The sequence below is a fragment of the Apteryx rowi genome, unplaced genomic scaffold, assembly GCF_003343035.1.
Source record: "Apteryx rowi isolate R43461 unplaced genomic scaffold, aptRow1 scaffold_206, whole genome shotgun sequence".
Lineage (NCBI taxonomy): Eukaryota > Metazoa > Chordata > Aves > Apterygiformes > Apterygidae > Apteryx > Apteryx rowi.
The window spans coordinates 354,676-373,607 of NW_020448375.1; the positions used below are offsets into that span (position 1 = coordinate 354,676).

Consider the following 18,932-nt stretch of genomic DNA (forward strand, 5'->3'; position numbering starts at 1 on the left):
GTTTCCACATGATTAGCATAGAAAATATGCATACAAGTATGATCCTTCATTTCATTTTCAAATTATTTAATTGGCTGTTTGCAGATTTGAATGGATGGTTTTCCAAACAGGTTTTTGGTCCAAATTCTTTGTTAATGTTATAGATATAGCTCTATAACCCATTATGTTTGGTGGTTGAATAATTTGAAGTGTTGCACTTGGCACTTTGTAGTGCTATGCTATTTTATTGCTACCTGCTTTTTGACCACTTTAACAAAATGTATAGGTTAATGGATAGAATAATGATCTGAGAACAAGACAGAAGAGTGAACTATATGCTTGTTTTGTACAGTCACAGATATACTTTGATAATTGAATCAAGTGCTAATGCTAGTTGAAAGTTTGCTCTACTGATGTATCACACTGTTATTGTGAGTTTACCTCAAGAAACAGAAGATACCAGAGAAATGAGGTAGTATTTCATGCTTTCACTTTGTAAAATTACAGTACAGAAATTTGAAAACAAGATAGATAAAGTAGCTAGGTCTAAGGGCATAGACTGGCTCTTCAGATGAGAACATTGGATTTAAGGGAACTTAGTAATAGATCTGGCTTGTCTTCTGTTTTGCTGAGAGGAATCCATATTTGCAAAAGGTTTAACTCTTCCTTGCCAGCACAAATGCCTGTGCTTCTGTGTAAGGAATTTAGGGAAGGCTGATAGCCTTCTATGATGGAATGACTGGCTGGGTAGATGAGGGCAGAGCAGTGGATGTTGTCTACCTAGACTTCAGCAAGGCTTTTGACACTGTCTCCCGTAGCATCCTCATAGACAAGCTCAGGAAGTGTGGGTTAGATGAGTGGACAGTGAGGTGGCTTGAGAACTGGCTGAATGGCAGAGCTCAGAGAGTTGTGATCAGCGGTGCAGAGTCTAGTTGGAGGCCTGTAGCTAGCAGTGTCCCCCAGGGGTCAGTCCTGGGTCCAGTCTTATTCAACTTCTTCATCAATGACCTGGATGAAGGCACAGAGTGCACCCTCAGCAAGTTTGCTGACGATACAAAACTGGGAGGAGTGGCCGATACACCAGAGGGCTGTGCTGCCATTCAGAGAGACCTGGACAGGCTGGAGAGGTGGGCGGAGAGGAACCTCCTGAAGTTCAACAAAGGCAAGTGCAGGGTCCTGCACCTGGGGAGGAATAACCCCAGTCACCAGTACAGGTTGGGGGTTGACCTGCTGGAAAGCAGCTCTGCGGAGAAGGACCTGGGAGTGCTGGTGGACACCAAGTTAAGCATGAGGCAGCAATGTGCCCTTGTGGCCAAGAAGGCCAATGGTATCCTGGGCTGCATGAGGAAGAGTGTTGCCAGCAGGTCGAGGGAGGTGATTCTCCCCCTCTCCTCAGCCCTGGTGAGGCCCCATCTGGAGTACTGCGTCCAGTTCTGGGCTCCCCAGTACAAGAGGGATGTGGCACTACTGGAGCAAGTCCAGCGAAGGGCCACAAAGATGATTAGGGGACTGGAGCATCTCTCTTATGAGGAAAGGCTGAGAGAGCTGGGCCTGTTCAGCCTGGAGAAGAGAAGACTGAGAGGAGATCTTATCAACGTGTACAAGTATCTGAAGGGAGGGTGTCGAGAGGATGGGGCCAGACTCCTTTCAGTGGTGCCGAGCGACAGGACGCGAGGAAATGGGCACAAACTGAAACACAGACACTTCCATCTGAACATGAGGAAAAACTTTTTCACTGTGAGGGTGACAGAGCCCTGGAAGAGGTTGCCCAGAGAGGTGGTGGAGTCTCCTTCTCTGGAGATATTCAAAACGCGCCTGGATGCAATCCTGTGCAATGTGCTCTAGGTGACCCTGCTTGAGCAGGGAGGTTGGACTAGATGATCTCCAGAGGTCCCTTCCAACCTCAACCACTCTGTGATTCTGTGATTCTTTGCAGAATATAAGTCACCCAGAAATTTTGTGATCCATCTCTAACCCAGCTTCAGCACAATTAAAAAAAATATGTAAAATTATATGTATGTTAGAACATTTTGCTGCCTACATGTCTTTTGTGTTTTACATGAAGTGTTAAACATACATTTCATGTTATTTAAATGATAGATACAGATGTGGACCTGTGTAGCTTAGAAGCTAAGACGATAAACAAAATATAATGAAAAGATGACTTCTCATTTCTTTTGTGCCAAAATGGAAAACTTCTGATCCCAGTGATGATTACATCATTAGCTAATTTGGACAGAATAGTGACTATCCCCGGTAGTTCTTTTTAAAGAAGAAATGTCTCACTAGGGACATTACATTTCTGACCCAACATTGTCCTTAAAGTACTTCTTGAAGTCAACTGTAGAAGCTGTCAGCGTAGTATTATATTAGCTGTCAACTAATTTAGTTCTTTAATGGTAATCTGTTCTTGTGCTAAAAAAAACTGGTGCCTATCATTCTGAACTGAGTTTTATATAAAAAATATTGTTATGTGAAAATTTGAAGTTAAGTGGGGTTTTTTTGCCTCTTTTCCAGTGAATTCGGTGGTTGATATACCTAGTTTAAAACACTGATACATTGCATCTAGTTCATTAATGTGATTTTTAGGCTTTAAGTCTTTTTATAGTAGTCTTTGTCTTTAAGAAACACAGCTGCAGTGTAACCGAAACAAGCTATGTGGCAGCTACACAAGTTAGAAAACATTTCCATAAATGATCTTAAAAATTCTACAGTTTCTAAAAAGAGCCAGAGTGAATAGTTTATTGCTGTTTAGACCTACTGAAGCAAGCATTTTATTTAACTTTTCAGGGGTGTTTTATAATGGCAAGCTTGTAGAAAAATAGTATGCGTCTCAGTTCCCACTGCAAAGCTAGCTGGACACTCTCTTTACTTTGTGCTTAGCTAAATATTTGTCTTGGAAGAAAAGAATTTAACAACATACAAAAGATGCACTGTTCGAAAAGGTGCAAAGAATTACTGAAATAGTCTTTTTCTTTTCCAGTTTTTTTTTAAATTGCCTCCCAAAAATGCACTTGAACTAATACAGAAAACTGAGTAAGAAGTCTAGGAAATGCCAAGGAGCACATTCTGATCAATTCGAAAGTTGATATTAGCAATAAAATAAAAATAATAAAAATAATAAAAAAATTAAAAATAATAGCTGTTGTGGCTATTTTTAAATTTCTTAGCCTGTCTAGGCAGCCATGCATCTTAGTGCTTTTGAATTTTATTAGACAGCCATGCATCTTACAGTGCTCTTGAATTATTTTATCCTTTCAGTTGATGACAGAGCTAATGTGATGATTGGCTCTTCATGGCTGGCTGCTGCTTCAGAGAAATCTGCCTCACTTTGATAATCTAGCATTTCAGATCTCTGATAATGTTAATTTAAAAACTGAGAACCAGTACTTGTTTATCAGGCTGATTCTTTCTATTTACTTGTGTGGCCTTTGTAACTGTACTGCCTTGGATTCATGGATTTTATCCTCGAAATGGCTATGAGAGCCAAAGAATTTAGGCATCCAGTAGATTAAGCAACTTGTCCACAGTTGTATTGATTCAGTTCAGGTTGCATTTTTTACTTCCCAGTTTATATTGTTTTTCCCAATTTTGATACTGAGTTTTCTTATGCAAGTCCATGTAGAATTAAAAGATCTTTATTGTAAGACGGTCAGATTTTCTTCTGAGAAGACAAAGCCGCAGTAACTTTTCTTGCTCCATAATGGATTTGAAACTTTAATTCTGAAATGCAAGTTCTGTCCTTCAGCAATTATTTCTATTTCCCTAGTCTAATTCTCATTCTGAAAACTGCATTTGAGTCATACGCTGGAACTTTAAACCCCCTCTTTCCTTACATAGTATGTTTTGAAAATGTGCCTTTCAACATTTGGTCCATGGATATCTCTGAAACTGTGTTCTGTTAGCATTCGTATGTTTTTGTGAGTCACTGTTGAAAATGCTAAATAGGTGCAGTCCAGAAATAAGTTTTGCACCATCTGTTGTTATAAAACTGCTACACTTTGTCCTGTTTTCTATTTATGACCATATTTTTAATAATTATTTAAATGTTACAGAATTTGGTTCATTTTTCAGGTTAATTTCAGTCTAGTTTCATAATACTTTCTAGCCTTATTGTCTAGCCTTATTGGAAGTTTGACCTAAGTTTTTATTTTTTTAAATTGCTTATTTTTTACTCTTGCCACTCTACAACATTATAGTTAAAACTGATTATAATGATGACTGTTTTTGATAGAGGACATAATTTCAATTAAAATATATCAGTCCACACTAATGCTCAAAACAAACCCTAACATATCTCATAGGACAAAGCGTGTTTGTGACTGTATAAACCAAGTTCTTCAAAAACAAAGTACCCTAGAAATAGTTTCTGTGATGAACCAGGAGGAGTTACTGTACCGAGAGCAAAAGACAGCGTGTTCTGAACTTGTAAGAAGTGAGAATGCCATGAAAGCAATACTATTGAAATGGGGAAAATTACTCCTTGACAGTGGTGGGATGTCCTACACGCTCATGCAGGATTTACATTAAGCAAAGAAGAGGCTGATAAAACAGGAGAAGATTTCTGCCGGGAAGGGCGAGTCTAAAGAGGTGAAACCCAAGAAACCTCTGTCCTGTTTAAAAGGATTCTAGCTTTTGTTTCCCTGTATATCTAAAACAACTAAAGATTTCCCTAGTTGAGGAAGAAAAACTCCTGCCAAAATAAATCTATTAGGAAGCTGCTAGGAACCCTCTGGAAAGAATGCTGCCTCCTTGGCCTCTATCGCTCATCACTCGTTCCTGCTGGTGGCTACATTGAGATTCGTTTGGCCACTTGAGCTTCCAAAATGGGGCGACAGTCGGTGTTTTTTGAGATTTTGCAAACGGGAGGGAAAAGAGAGTAGACCTGCTTGATGCACACAGAGGTGAAACCCTGGGACTGTAGGGTACGTGGTCTGTCTTGTCAATGAAAACTCCTAACATTAATTTTCAGTATTGTGAGCCTGGCACTTTTATTAAAAACAAAAACCCGACCAAACCCCCTCATGCATTTCAGTCCCACTCAGTGATTAGATTTAAAAAGGCCTCAAACCTTTATCCTTTTCTCATCCTTGCTTCACCCAATATTAAATTTTCCTTTGCAATGAATTGCAAATAAGAACAAACCCTAATGCTGTCCCCCCCAAAAATTAAATAAATAAATTGATGCCTTTCTGTGATGTCTTCTCACTGAATATTGCAACTAATTTTAGTTATTGGTGATGAAAGCTCAAAGCTGGTTTTTCCTAAGAAGGTTATGATGTCATTGTGTTTTACTGGCAACTTCTGCTTTCAAAAAGTTAACATCTTAAGAGATGAAGCCCATTCTGGTTTAACACCCCAAGCATCTGAATATCTTCCCCCGCTTGTAAAATGAAGTAGATGTTAATATTCTAATTTTATTACAGTTTTTAGAAGTATGCATTTGCCCTTACTCTAGCAGTTATCTTTGGGTTGAAACCAAACCTTCCTTTTATTTTTCTGCAGTTTTACCTGTTGTTTTAACTCTTAGTGATGTGTTCGTCACTTAGTTTTACTAGGTATGTTTTAATTTATTTTCCCTTGTTCAGTTAGCAGTCATGGATTCTTTATGGCAATTGTAATTAGTTTGCACCAATGTAAAAATGTTGTTGATTTCATATATATTATAGTTTATAAAAAGCTAAAAATTTATGTAAATTCAGTTTTGAATTAAGAGTAGAAAATTATGATTGCCAAAGGAATTTCAATTATGCTTGTGTGATAGTGATTTCTTTTACATACAACACTAGCCTTTGGCAGTATTTCTTTCAGGGTTTGTAGCAGAAGTATTGTAGAAGTATCTTCACAATAATCTTGCAGAATTAAAATGAACATTTTAATTTAGAAACTGAATCCTACATTTACCTAAATTTTAAATAAATGTGGCTATTCCTGGGTTATGATGAAAAGTTATTGTGGTTTTTTTTTTTTCCTTTTGTTTTTTTTGGAGTGGGGAGGGTGGTAAGAGATTGTTACAGTAAAGGTCAGTAAATCTAAAATATTTATTAAACCAACCTGCCCTGTCTGTCAATTAAATTATTCCTTTAAAAAGCAAACAAACAAACAAATTCTCCTAACTGAGTTCTAGAAAACTTCAGAAGATACACAATCTATCCTGAGAACTTTAGCAAGTATAAACAGATAAGGGAAATAATATGTAGTAAGACTTACAATGGTGTATTCCCCATAAGATTGTGATATAACTTCAAGTGCAGTTAAGAAAACTTTTCTAGCCAACAGTATAGATAGTTGCAACAGTATATGCTCCCTAGAAAGTAGAAGTTTTAGGTACACTTAGGGAAAAAAATCCCTCCCCCCCCCCCCCCCCAAAAAAAAAAAAAAAAAGGAATGGTACAGCATGGCCTGGAGACTTGATAAAACTGTTTGAAAAGTGCTGTTGGCTCCGTTTTCTCACCCATAGGGTTTAACTTGCACTATAAAGCTACAGTTACAGATTAAGAACTATTGGGGGTCTTCTGACATCAAAATTAATAACACATGGTTTATTTTTTCTGGGGCCTGCACATTCTAAAATTATTGGCTGTAATGACTGATACACTAGCAGTGTAGGAATTTATAAATCTCTGTTCTTTTTTTATGGGAATGTAATAATTCAAAATTTGAATTACTTTTTTTCTCAAGTACCACCCCCCCCCTTACCCTCTGTCCCCATCCCTCAAATCAATAAAGATTCTAGAATTGAATTAGGATATTGCAGCCATTCATTTTTCCTGGCCTCTAATAAAACTCCGGGTATCCAGTACTGTGGTTGTGAGTAAATCAGAAACGGCTAATCACAGGTACTACAGAGTATCGTTGTCTGTGGTAGCAGCTTACAGAAATTCGGTATTCATCCCTAAAGCACGTGTCCAAGTATTTACCATTCATTTGTAGATCAACTAGCTAGCTACTTCTATGTGTTTGAGAGAGGACTTGAATAAAATTAGTGTTGTGTAAAAATCTGAAATTTGACATCTGCAAAGTCTTGATTCTTCAGCATCTACTGTGTAATACTTTTCAGTGCCTCTTAACAGATAGTTATGGTTCAGTACTCACTTTGTACTATATTGACAATAATCCAGTTAATGTTTGCAAATCCATACATCTACTAGAGGCTGCATTTTTATTTCTAAAATCTGTTTTAAAGCTCTTTTATTCAAATGTGCGTTTTCTGTAGAAAAGAAAAAGCTTTAATTACTTATACTCTACATAAAACTTAGTCCTAAATCAGCAGTTTACAATATTGGCACTCCTTATCGTCACCTTCTTTCCACTTCTCCCCTTCCCTGAGGAAAAGAAGAGATGATCGGCAAGTAGTCACCTGCCATTTTATGTATGCCCCTTCAAATAGAAAGCTGTTCTTTATTGCATCTCAGAAATTTATAAAATACTTGACAGTAAAAATCTTGTTAACTGTCACTTTTTTTGTTGGTGTCCATGTGTTCTTTTCATCAAACTTTCAATTGAAAGCTCCAACGTATTCTGGTTTTGCAGCTTAGGAACCACTGATTTATTTTAAATCATTCAGTTTATTAGATGAGGGGGAAATAAACTGTGTAAAACAAAGTAACTGTTTAAAATAGAATACATAGTTTTAACAATGGAATGTTTTGAGATTAAATGCATATCAGAAATTTATAATATCCTTAGCATGTTTTATGTGGAATCCATCAATAAGGAAGTATTCCTATCAAATAGGTAAATGATGGTAAATAAATAACTATTATATTTTACTAATATCACAATCTTGATCAAGCTCCAAATCATTTAAACTTTGCCTTTTCTTTGATCTGTGGCACATTGTTTTGTGTTGAGTAAGGGGTCTAGTGATGAAAACACTTGCACTTTCAGGAAGTTGGTTTCTTTTTTTCCCCTTCTGCCTTCTATAGACTTGTGCAGGCTTGCTTGTGATTTTGAATGTAAATACAACTTAATTTCTGTTAAGACATTTGAGGACCCTAAAAGCCTTGCTTTAGTGATTGGGATAGTACCAGTGGAACTGTGGGAAAAGACTCCCTGTTGCAGGCAGTTGCAGAGAATGAAGAAGCAAATGTGTAAGAATTAATTTAGAGTAAAAGAAACCAGAAACACACCTGTGTTACAAAGTGATAATTCTCTCATCTCCGAGAAATGTTTTTAAAAATCTTTTTCTATTTCATATAAATGAGTTTGAAGTATTTTGCATGATTTATTATTTCATCTGTTGGTACTGGTTAGCAAGATGGAAAGTGGCAATTTATGTCAGCCTATTTGAGCTCTTAAAATATTTTGGTATCTTTCAAATATATAGTTTTGAAAAAATATGCTTGTCTATTAATGTATCCTAAAGTATTATTGTTGCTAATATACTCTTGTTTTTCTGTTTTACTTTTGTGGACTGTCTTCTTGGGAATAATTCTGAAAATTTCCATGTTTCTGATGAATCTGATGCAGTTCACACGATTCCTCTGTGATTCTCCACTTGAGGTATGTATGAATTCTAGAACTAAGTTATGAAATAAATACTTTTTTTTTTCCCCTCTCCAATTTCCCTGGACAGTAAACCGTATGGGTATAGTTTGTATATTATGATATTTGTATCCTCACCAGCTGGTAAGGAAGGTAGTATGGAGTTATCAAAGGAGTCTGAGGAGTTGGATAATGAGCTACCACTGACTTTCATATCACTGCATTAAGAAACAGTAGCAGAAATCAAGTGGTAAATTTTTTCTGTTTTACTTTTTCTGTGAAAGAAAAGAATATATTACTAAATAATTTTTTGAACTTGTATTTTACCACAATTTGAGTTAAGAGTTTAGGAGAGTTGATATTGCTTCATTTCCAGTAAACAAACTGTAGGAGATTTGTGGCACTGTTTTTCTTGTTAGACTTAAAGAGTTAACTACTGCATGACTCTAATGAAATTGTCAGGTTATAGTAATTACACTAGTAATTTGATATGTTGCAGTTCGAATGAAGCCATGTGTGGAGAGTCTGTTGCTTTTCTCTGCTGAGTCCACTTGCCTTTACATTCCTGAAAGCTGAAGAGTAATAGAGCTCATTAGACTTTATAGGAAAAGGGCTTTTATCACCTCGTCAACTCTAGCAGCAGATTTCCATTATATTCTTAATTTTGTATGGCTTCATAGATGTTGATGCACACTTCCCTGCCAGGTTTATACCAGTATTGTTTCTTACAGACACTTTTTATTGACATTTTGGAGCTTGAATTAAATTTTGTGTGGCACCACTACAGATGTCTTCAATTAGAGGAAGTTAAATAAAAGGGTTATATATCAGAGGCCAAGGAATTCTTGAAATTCTTTATCCTAAAACAGTTGCCCCAAGCAAAACTACTAGTGTGTTGTCTGTTTACTCTTTTGAACAAAAATAATTTCAAATATTTTCAAATCAAATTTAAAGCTTACATAATTTCAATTTACATTTAATTTTTTTTTAATATTACTACTCAGACTCTTTCCTTTCTTCCCTTCCCCCCCCTTTTTCTAATTACTCATTTTAGTCTCAGTTTTGGCTATTGGCTCTGTAACAAAAAAATGAATAGTTCTAAGAAATGATACAATATGTAGTAGCAGAAAACTAGGCAGTTTTCTAGCAGTAAACAGGATACTGTAGAGAACTGTTTGCTTGGTTTTTGTTTTCTCTCCCTCTCCTCTTAGATGCTATGTTTAAACATTTGCCATTTTATCACCATTACATACCTAAATACTACCTTGTTTGGAAAGATAGGATTATAATGGCTCAATATAGGAGAATGGCTTGCATGAGTCTGCCGAAGAGACAGTGTGGTCCGGTACCGTGGCGCTACCTAAGCTGGAATGTCTGTAGAGGGAGGATAAGGCACAGGGAAAATTTGGACTGATCAGAATGGATTCTTAGTTTTTTGATAATCAGTGGGTTAAGGATGCTCTGTGCCAGTGGTGGTACCAGCATCATTAATAGTCATCTCCGCACTTGTCCTTCCTGAATTGTTCTGTGGTGTCTTAAACTCATTTTATATTTTAAACCCAGAAAATTTATTGGTATAAGATGTTCTGAACTTAATGCTTGAGAATAGAAATGAATATCAATTGATATTATAGGATTTATCACTACCTTCCCATAATGAATTAAATCTGTATCGTTTCCTTTCAGCTGTCTGTTTCCTAAGCTGAAGAGCCATGGCTTCTTCAGACTGTGTGGAAGTTGTTCTTATTTTTGATCATCCTTTCAACATTTTAATGCACTTTTTTTCTGCTTCTACAGTATCATTTCTGAGATGTGATGATTGGAACTAGCCTCAATATTTAGATGCATGATGGAATTGCACTGTAGAATGATGACTTTTTTTTCCAAATCCTTCCCTAATTGCTCTTCAGTCTTCTTGCATGTTGACTGATGCTTAGCATTAAATTGATATTTTCATAAAACTGCTGTCATTATCTCAAAAAGATCTTTTTTTAAGTGTGAAAGGCTAATTTATACCCATTGTTTTGAATGTGTATTTATCAATGTTTTTCCCATGCACTTTAAATTGGATTTATGAACATTTGATGTTTCTTCTGCCTCTTTAATCACTCAGTATCATGGGTTCTTTCTGCAGTTCTTTGCAATCCATTCTTGTTTGACTGTCCTGAATACTTTTAAATCATCAGCACAATTTGTTGGAACACTATTGAGTCATCTTTGGTGGATCACCCACAAGTATGGAGAACAGAATAGGTTCTGTGTGTAACTCAGTGAGCTTCTTTTCATAATGTAAATGATCATTTGTTCTTACTTTGGTTCTTATCCTTATTGAGATGCTCGTTGAAACTTAAAGAACTGAAAGACATTTGTGAATCTTCATCTCCTCTTTTCAAAAGCACATTGACTTCTGCTCAAATTTATTATGGTTATTAATGTGTGTGTTAATTCTTAGGAGATCTAATAGCAGATATTTATCTGTTATGGTTACAGAACTGTAATTCTCTGGATTACCTCCTAAACAACGTCACATTTCAGTCATATTCTATGCCCTTCTAGGGACAAAATCAAATGTAATTTATTTCCTTTTGAGATCCTGATAAATTGCTTTGATATTTCATGGGTGTTTTTCTTGTCTTTGTGGCAATAACCAGTCTCTTGCTATTAAAGTCCCTTGTGCCTTCACAGCTTCCCTAATCCTTTTAGCATTTTAAATTTACTATCACTATTCTGGTTAAATAGTTGACAGTATAGCTCTAATAGTATAATACTATTTCTTATTAAGGTGCGGAAGTTAGCTCTGTAGAGTGAGTGTATTGCATTTTGATGTAGTTAATTTATTTACTTTGTTTCAAAACTGTACACTTTTTCTTTTTAACAATGTGAACTGCCACCTCTCTGCTGACACAGCTTATACTTGTAAGCTCATTTTCTAGCATCCCCACTAATCTGTAATGAAAGGAGGACATAGAGAAAAAGAAATATGTTGGTAACCAAAAGAGATAGAAATCTACCATATGGTAGGTTTTGTGTGTGTGTGTGTGTGCCTTTGGGAAAGGACCTGCTGGAATTAATCACTTCATTTCTTTGGCAAATAATTTCCACTAGAGTGTAGAAGTGAAAGGTTTCCTGTTTTTCTCTGTAAGGAATAGCATGAATTTCATATCCTTCTCCCTTCGTCCACAGCAGAGAGCAAAATGGAACTGTTCAAAGTAGAAAATTTAAATGATGTTGTCACGAAACCTTCCAGTAAAAAAAATAATCATGCAGTTGTCAGGGTCAGGAACCATTTTCGGTAGGTGATTGTGCAGAGCCTTCTGCAATCACATGCTAGTCTGGCATTGCGCTTAATAAGCGCAATTTCCATACAGTAAAACTTTCTTAAAAGTAACAAGAAAGACTAATGTGCTTTGAAGCAAATCGAGCATTCTCCACATCACTGAAGCTTCATTTTAAGCAGTAACATTGAGGTATACTAATTGGCAATATGCAATGCAAGTTGATACTAAATATTTAAATGTTAATATTACATTATAAAATATGAGAAATCAAATGTATTGATAGAATCACTAGCTAGCAGAGTACAAATACAGGTAGAATTAATTTCTAATGGAATATATTGTATTTTTCTCTGCAGTATAGTCTAAACTTTGGGAAGGAAATAATCTGCTTTCAAATTTTTGTCTTGGATTTAGTTCTTATGATGTTGAAACAATCAAAAAATCTGATTAGGTAATTCATCATATTGAAGATTGAGTATAAATTGTTAGTTTTAAACAAGTTGGCCCCTCTGCATTTTTTTTTTTTTTTTTTAATACAAATTTGGAGATGTTACGTGTTTATTTGGCAGTACCATCTAGCCTAGAACTAGGCAACAGGACTATCTATATCTATATCCCTATCTGCTGATGAGGGCTCAATCAAACCCTTTACTTTTAGAACCCTTTATGTAAATTGAAGAAAATAAATAACTCTTAGACCTTATTAGAAAAAAACGTGAGGCAGAAATAGCTATGAAAACTGCAGGTTTTTAGTAGTCCCTAGTCACAACACGTTTATTTGTGCTTTGACTGTCTTAGTTTTAGTCTTTGCTTTAGTGTTTACTCCTTTAACTTCTTTAATAAATATATATATTAAAAAAAAGATTAACTTTTGAATTTCCCATTTCTTTTTTTACATGTGTCCTGTAGAATCCTTGAGGATTTTTTTTTATTTATTAAAAAAAACCTGGAAGCACTTCATTGGTTAGGGGAGTAGGAGAATATTATTTTTAATCTCACTTGGTTTCCACATTAATAATGCCTCTGATATTATGTTTGTTGACTCATTAATCGTAGAAATTGTGACATTTAGTAGCCAGAATAGCTCATGTTTTTGTAGTACAAGGGCTAAGGTGTATTATTTCTGGTTGATAAGGTGAGCCCTCTCTGGTGGGGCTTGCTCAACTGGCGTCACTTTTTGTATATTTTACATTGCCTTTGACAAACATGGTCCCAGGAGGATGCGCCAGTAGTGTGAAATGATATACATAACCCGTTTCAAGAAAACACTTTATATTCTAGACCTATTACATGTCAAATTGCTGGGATGATACCTAAGAAATCACGTTAATGGAGCCAAGTATTCACTGAGATATTGGAGAAAACATAATACCTACACACATTACAAAGGATCACATTGTATGAAAACTTTTTGATGGGGAGGAAAATGTTACCTTTTTTTTTAATGTGATTTATTTAATGTAATGGAGAACCCAGAACATTTTGCCTGAAATCAGTCCTGTGCATATGTTCATTATAAAACATAGCCTCTTTTATGTATATAATATTTCATCATAATTGAATTAGTGAAATAATGATGTAGTTTATGTCTTGCTAAAAGTTCTTACCTGATGGTAACATTTCGGTTTGCAGATGTCTGCTGACTGAATCCATACTATGCCCATTCTAAGGTATGGGGTTCCCCCCAGTCACAGACGGACACATTCTTTTAGCTTTAGAAGACTTTGCTGTGGCTTGTGTTCTTTTTTTTTTTTTTTTTCCTGTTTTGTTATAGACAATTTTCTTTTAATACTCATTAAATTCTATACAGTGAATTTTTGACTCTACCAAACTATTTAACTAATGGAATATGTAGTTTTATTGGATGTGCATAACATAGCTTCATTGCCTTGTGTTTCAGAAAAGTTGGAACCAATTCAGTTTATAAGAAATCCAAGTATTGCTTTTGAAATTGTGTGATACAGAAGTGTGATACAGCTTTGTTTGCTAAATTTAGTGTACTGAATTGAAATACTCTAAAGGGTATGAACAGAGGCTTCTGTCTGTGACTTTGCTGGTCAATGAACTTGAAATATTACGGAGTTCATTGATGTCACTCTGAATGCATTTCAACAGCTGTCCCCTTTTTAAGGGTAATAGCAGTAGACATTGGGGTGCTTGGAAGGAGCAGGAGGAGATGCTGTCTGGGCCCAAGTCTTTGGCATGCCAAAGTTGACAGAAAGTTGTAGCTGATACAAACTAGAGTATTTGCCCTGTTTTAATTCATGCTTGAGGTTGGTGTGCATTTAGAGTGGTAGAAAGCCATTGATGGTGTCTCCCTGTCCCTTTCTTGAGCACTAACAGCAACTTTGGTTCCTTGAAGGAACTCCTGTATGTGTCTTGTGCCCTTTTGTTTTTCTAAATGCTAAAATAAATCACCATTGAAAAGCCAATCAGTTAATCTTACTTAGAAATCATAGGAATGTGATTAAGTATTAGACCTGTGTAGGTCTTTGAATATGCATGAAGCAAATTATTTATACAAGGAGAAATAAAATCTCTTTTACCTGATACTTGTTTAAACAAGTCTGCATTATATTGCAAATTGCATTTCCCATTGATTTACATGGGATGTCTATACCGTTTTTACTGTCACTTTGGCAGTTGAGAAGTGAACTTAACCTGCGTTGAGAAATCCGTAGAGAAAAATTACTTTTCTCAAACTTTGACCAAGTCACTGCTTGACTGTCTCCCTGCTTGAAAATTTTTATACTGACCCCATATTGACTCCTTGGCCTCTACTGAAAAGCTGTGGATGTTATGTGAAAATTTAACTACTAAATAAATAAACTTCTCATAAATGAGCAGAAACACAGCTTAATATACTAATATCCTAGTCTAATATCCTCATATGCTGCAGAATTCAGCTCTTGGATATTTGATCATTTCATTTTTACAGTATGTGTAGCTACATATCTAATTTTATACTATAAAATTGTGTATAAAAAGGCAAATATTTTATTATATGGCCTTTACTTTGGGACTTACTGGTTGGGTAGGTCAGTTGAAATGATTTTTGTTCATGTGATTGGTATCTTTTGACACATGTGGTAACAATTAGAATAACATCTACTGACCATCTTCTCGTCAGTCTATGCTGCTGTATCAACATACTTGATTAAACCCACCTTCTGTTGTTGTAATGCAAAACAGTTGGTAGTAGTAGGTAATATTGTCAGATTTATTGAGTGAGAAGCAGCTTTCTGAAGATCTGGCAATACAGTGAAGAACACGACTAGATGGATAATTAAGTTGAGCACTGTGGAATTCAGGATTAAAGTAAACTTGACATTAGAGAAAATGGCATGCCAAAATTGGTTGTGTAATACAGTTTAAATTAGGAGATCATTTTCTTCTTAATTTGAAGCTTCAGTTTCTGGCTTGAGACACTTGTACCGAGTACGGATGTGTACTTCACTACTTGTTCAAATGTGGAATAGGCACCAAGAGTAAGTTCCTTGATGTTTTTGCAGAAGATACTCTGTTGTGGGCTGACAGAAAAGAAGCTGTGCAGATTCCTTTGCAACAGAGAGTTTGAGATTCTTGAATGAAAGTTATTGAGTTGGTCCAAATAAACATAAACAATAAGCCTTTCAATTCTGTGTATAAATGCTGTTCTCAAACAGTTTTAATGGACAAACCGAACTGAGAAAGAATTTCTGGGGCCGAAGTGATTCACTTGCAGTGCTTGGGGGAGGAGGATGGGGACGGGAGGCAATTTTAACGCCTGACTCTCAGAAAATTGTGGGGTGAGGTAAGTCAGGCATGTCTGGCTTTTCCCTGAACATAATCATCTTTCCCCCACCTGCTGGCCCTCTCCCTCCTGACATTGGTGGCCACTGGCAGCATGGAGAAAAGCAGAGTAGTGTCATTAAGTGTGACAGGATGTGTTGGACTGGACAGTTGCAGCCAGCTTTGAGGAAACACTGACAGAGTAATGTAATGCCTGCGCTTTACTTTTTGTAGCCTTTGCACTTTGCCTTGTTAAAGAGTTAGTAGGTCAAGATTAAAGGCCAAACTGTGAAAAAATATCTGCAGAATTTCTGTATGCATAATCATGCATTGAAAACTTGATGAATCACACTGCTGTTTTACCATTCCAGTAGTATAAGTGCTAGATGGCAGGGGCTATTTTCAGATTCGTATTTGTGGTGTGTGATATGTAGAGTTTACTGATCATGAATACAGTAAAAATCACAAATGATAGCAAACTTGCACCATCTTCTCTGCTACTCAGATTTTTTTTCCTTTCTCTATATACTCTGCGTATCGGAGTATATCATATTTCTCACAGTATTTACTTTTGTCTTAAAAATACTCCCTAAAATCTTTTTTTTATGCTGCAAGTCTACCTGTTGAATTACTGATCCCTTTTTTGTTTTGTTTTACTTAGGCAGAGAATCTTCCAAATGGACCAGATTGTGGCTATGGTTCTTTTCACCAGCAGTATTGGCTAGATGGGAAGATAATTGCTGTAGGTGTAATCGACATCCTTCCCTACTGCGTGTCCTCTGTGTACCTGTACTATGATCCAGACTATTCTTTCTTATCTTTGGGAGTCTACTCAGCATTACGGTAAGAAGACATTCTTGTTCTTCAGTCAGACATTATAGTAATAATTGATACTTTTTCCTATATTTGAGCTTTTGATTTTATTTCCATTACTGGAAACACTAGCAAAGGATTTATTTTTTTTTATATTCTCTACAGGTGGTTGCATTCCAAATATATTTTTAATGGTCATCTTTAATTAGGCTATATAGAAGATTTAGAATATTTTAGTATTTTAGAGATTTTAGTATTTAAAGACTAAGAACACACAGAAATGAAGTACGTATTTTTTATTCACCCAGAAGATAATTTTGTATTGTTTAGTTTCAGCAAGAAAACACCTTTTTTTGTTGGAATAGGAGTAATTTTCCCTTTGACTCTTTTCTTAGCTCTGTCTGAATGAAATTAATCATTTTTATCGCTGTGTGCACACTGAGATCATAAATAACAAAGTCTCTAAAAATAGTTGTGTTCTGAATTAATAGTTTCCCACTGTAGTAGCGTTAAATATATTTTCAGGTGTAATACTCTCATTATCTTCAGAAAACTTGATGGAATAATCAATATAGGCTTTAAAATTCATAGGATTATCAGCCTAGTTTGGTGTCTGCAGACCAGTGGGAGCAGTGAATAATGCGTTCCTCTGAGAATTGCAAGCTACTGTTTTTCCCCCTATGAGCACTTTTGATTCCATTATTATTATAAATAAATAAACTAAATGAGTGGAAATATTTGTGCATCTCCATTGTTTGTTAGCTTTTTTTGCTTCTTCTTTGCTGACATGAAATAAGCTGGTCACAGACATGTCAGAGAGTTCCCCAGAGAGATCCTGGTGAAGTGGCTGGCTTTGAACTACATGTCAGACCTGCCTATTTTCAAGTTTCTGTAGGTCTGAGAAGTCCTAACAAAAATCTTTGACTTTTCAGACTTGTACTACACTCTGGTACCACTATATGTGATAGAATTCTGAGGTCTAGCTTTCCTCTTTCTCCAAGGCATCCTGTCTGATCATACCTTCTCTGCAGATGGAAGCTTCCTAGCTACCCCAGTGCATAGTTTTACCCACCAGAAATACATAACTTTTGAAAAAAAGAAAAACTTTTTTTTAAGAAGTCTCCTCCAATCGCAGTTACTTCATATACTTATGTAACAGCTAATGAACTGTATGCAATTCCATCTTTCAGAAGCCTAACCACTCTTTATTTTTTAGATTTCGATTAGTATCTTTTGATTTCGTAAGAACCTTTTTTGAATTCTGCTTGTTGAGTGTATTTTTCTCTTCAAAATGGTGAATTTTGTGACTTCTGAACGAACTTTCCATGGATTGTTCAAATGCGTATGTCAAAGGGTTTCCCCCACAATGTTTGCTGTTGACATTGCTGACATCAGTCTAAGGTGTATGGTTGGTGAAATGAGGTCCTGCAACTGTGCTCCTCTCTATCTCTGGAATGTGCTGGGCTTCTAGCAACCATATGCTTAGCCAGTTTAGTTCAGTTTACTGATCAGAACACTGTTTGCTTTAGCAACCTGATTAGTGAGCTGAATTGGCTCAGTGAAGAGCATGTTAACACCAGAGTTGGTGCAAGAACTGTGGTGGGACCATGCAGCTGGGAATGGGTGTCATAAGCATTAACGTAATTGATGGTGTAGCACTTCCACTGATCTAAGTCTAGAAGAGTCTGAATTGGTCATTTTATAATGCGATCAGTGACGCTGGCATTTTCATAAAATTAATTAGAGTTCACAAATGTGTTTTAAAAAAAAAAAAAGTTTGAACTCCCACGACTTACAAATGACCTTTTTTATATCTGGAATTTATCAAGTTATCTGAATACTAAAAATTTGTCTTTTTAAAATTTTTTTTTTTAAAGGAAAGGTGATCATTTACAATAAAATACTAAATCTTCCTGAGAGCTGTTTTCTGGTGTTTGTATGTATCACATTACTTTGTGGAATAAAAGACTGACACAATCCATGCTTCTGAATTCTTGAAATGATTTTAAATTTTCTGCATAATAAATTTTGAACTTTATGTCAATGCAACACACTTGCACGGCTCAACTAGTGAAAAAGCAGCTTATAAATTCTGCTGCATTTAAGGCAATAAAAATGCATTCCCAACAGTCTTAGAGGGAGCCAACCTTGTTCTTCTTTCAAAAAGGGAGGGAAAAAAATCTTAGGGAGGATTTAGGGAGTTGCAAAGGAATCCGATACCTTAAAAACTGTTGCCAGTTTTACTCTGAGGAGATTAAACTGCATTGCAGTCCTGTCACTTCCAGTTCATGCTATTTTGAGAATTTTTGATGCTGAGGTCGTAGAAAGGATGGGATATGATGATAATTTGAAATATATAGGAATGTAAGTAAAAAATGAGGGGAGAAGAAGCTGCTTGTGAAATACCAGTCTTACCAAAGGAAAAAAGCTGACCAAGAAATACTGACTGAGTTTCATTCTTAGTTGCAGGGTAGGAAGGGTTTAACAAACCTTCCCCTACTACCTGAAATCATTAATAGTAAACAGTCATAGCATTTATAATCTCTTTTGTAAGAGGACAAATACTTGCATTTCTTTTGAAACTGGGTTACATAGCGTTGAAGT

General features: G+C 35.9%; 1 protein-coding gene across 6 annotated transcripts in view; it reads left to right on the forward strand.

The window, feature by feature from the left end:
- ATE1 (arginyltransferase 1) overlaps positions 1–18,932 on the forward strand; it is a 96,933-nt gene that overhangs the window by 24,797 nt on the left and 53,204 nt on the right. For 3 of the 6 annotated variants that reach the window (XM_026063988.1, XM_026063991.1, XM_026063990.1), the window contains 2 exons: positions 8,395–8,484; positions 16,177–16,358. In XM_026063988.1, the coding sequence (XP_025919773.1) occupies positions 8,395–8,484; positions 16,177–16,358 (272 nt within the window). The remainder of the gene's footprint in view (positions 1–8,394; positions 8,485–16,176; positions 16,359–18,932) is intronic. The other 3 variants (XM_026063989.1, XM_026063992.1, XM_026063993.1) reach the window with 1 other exon arrangement.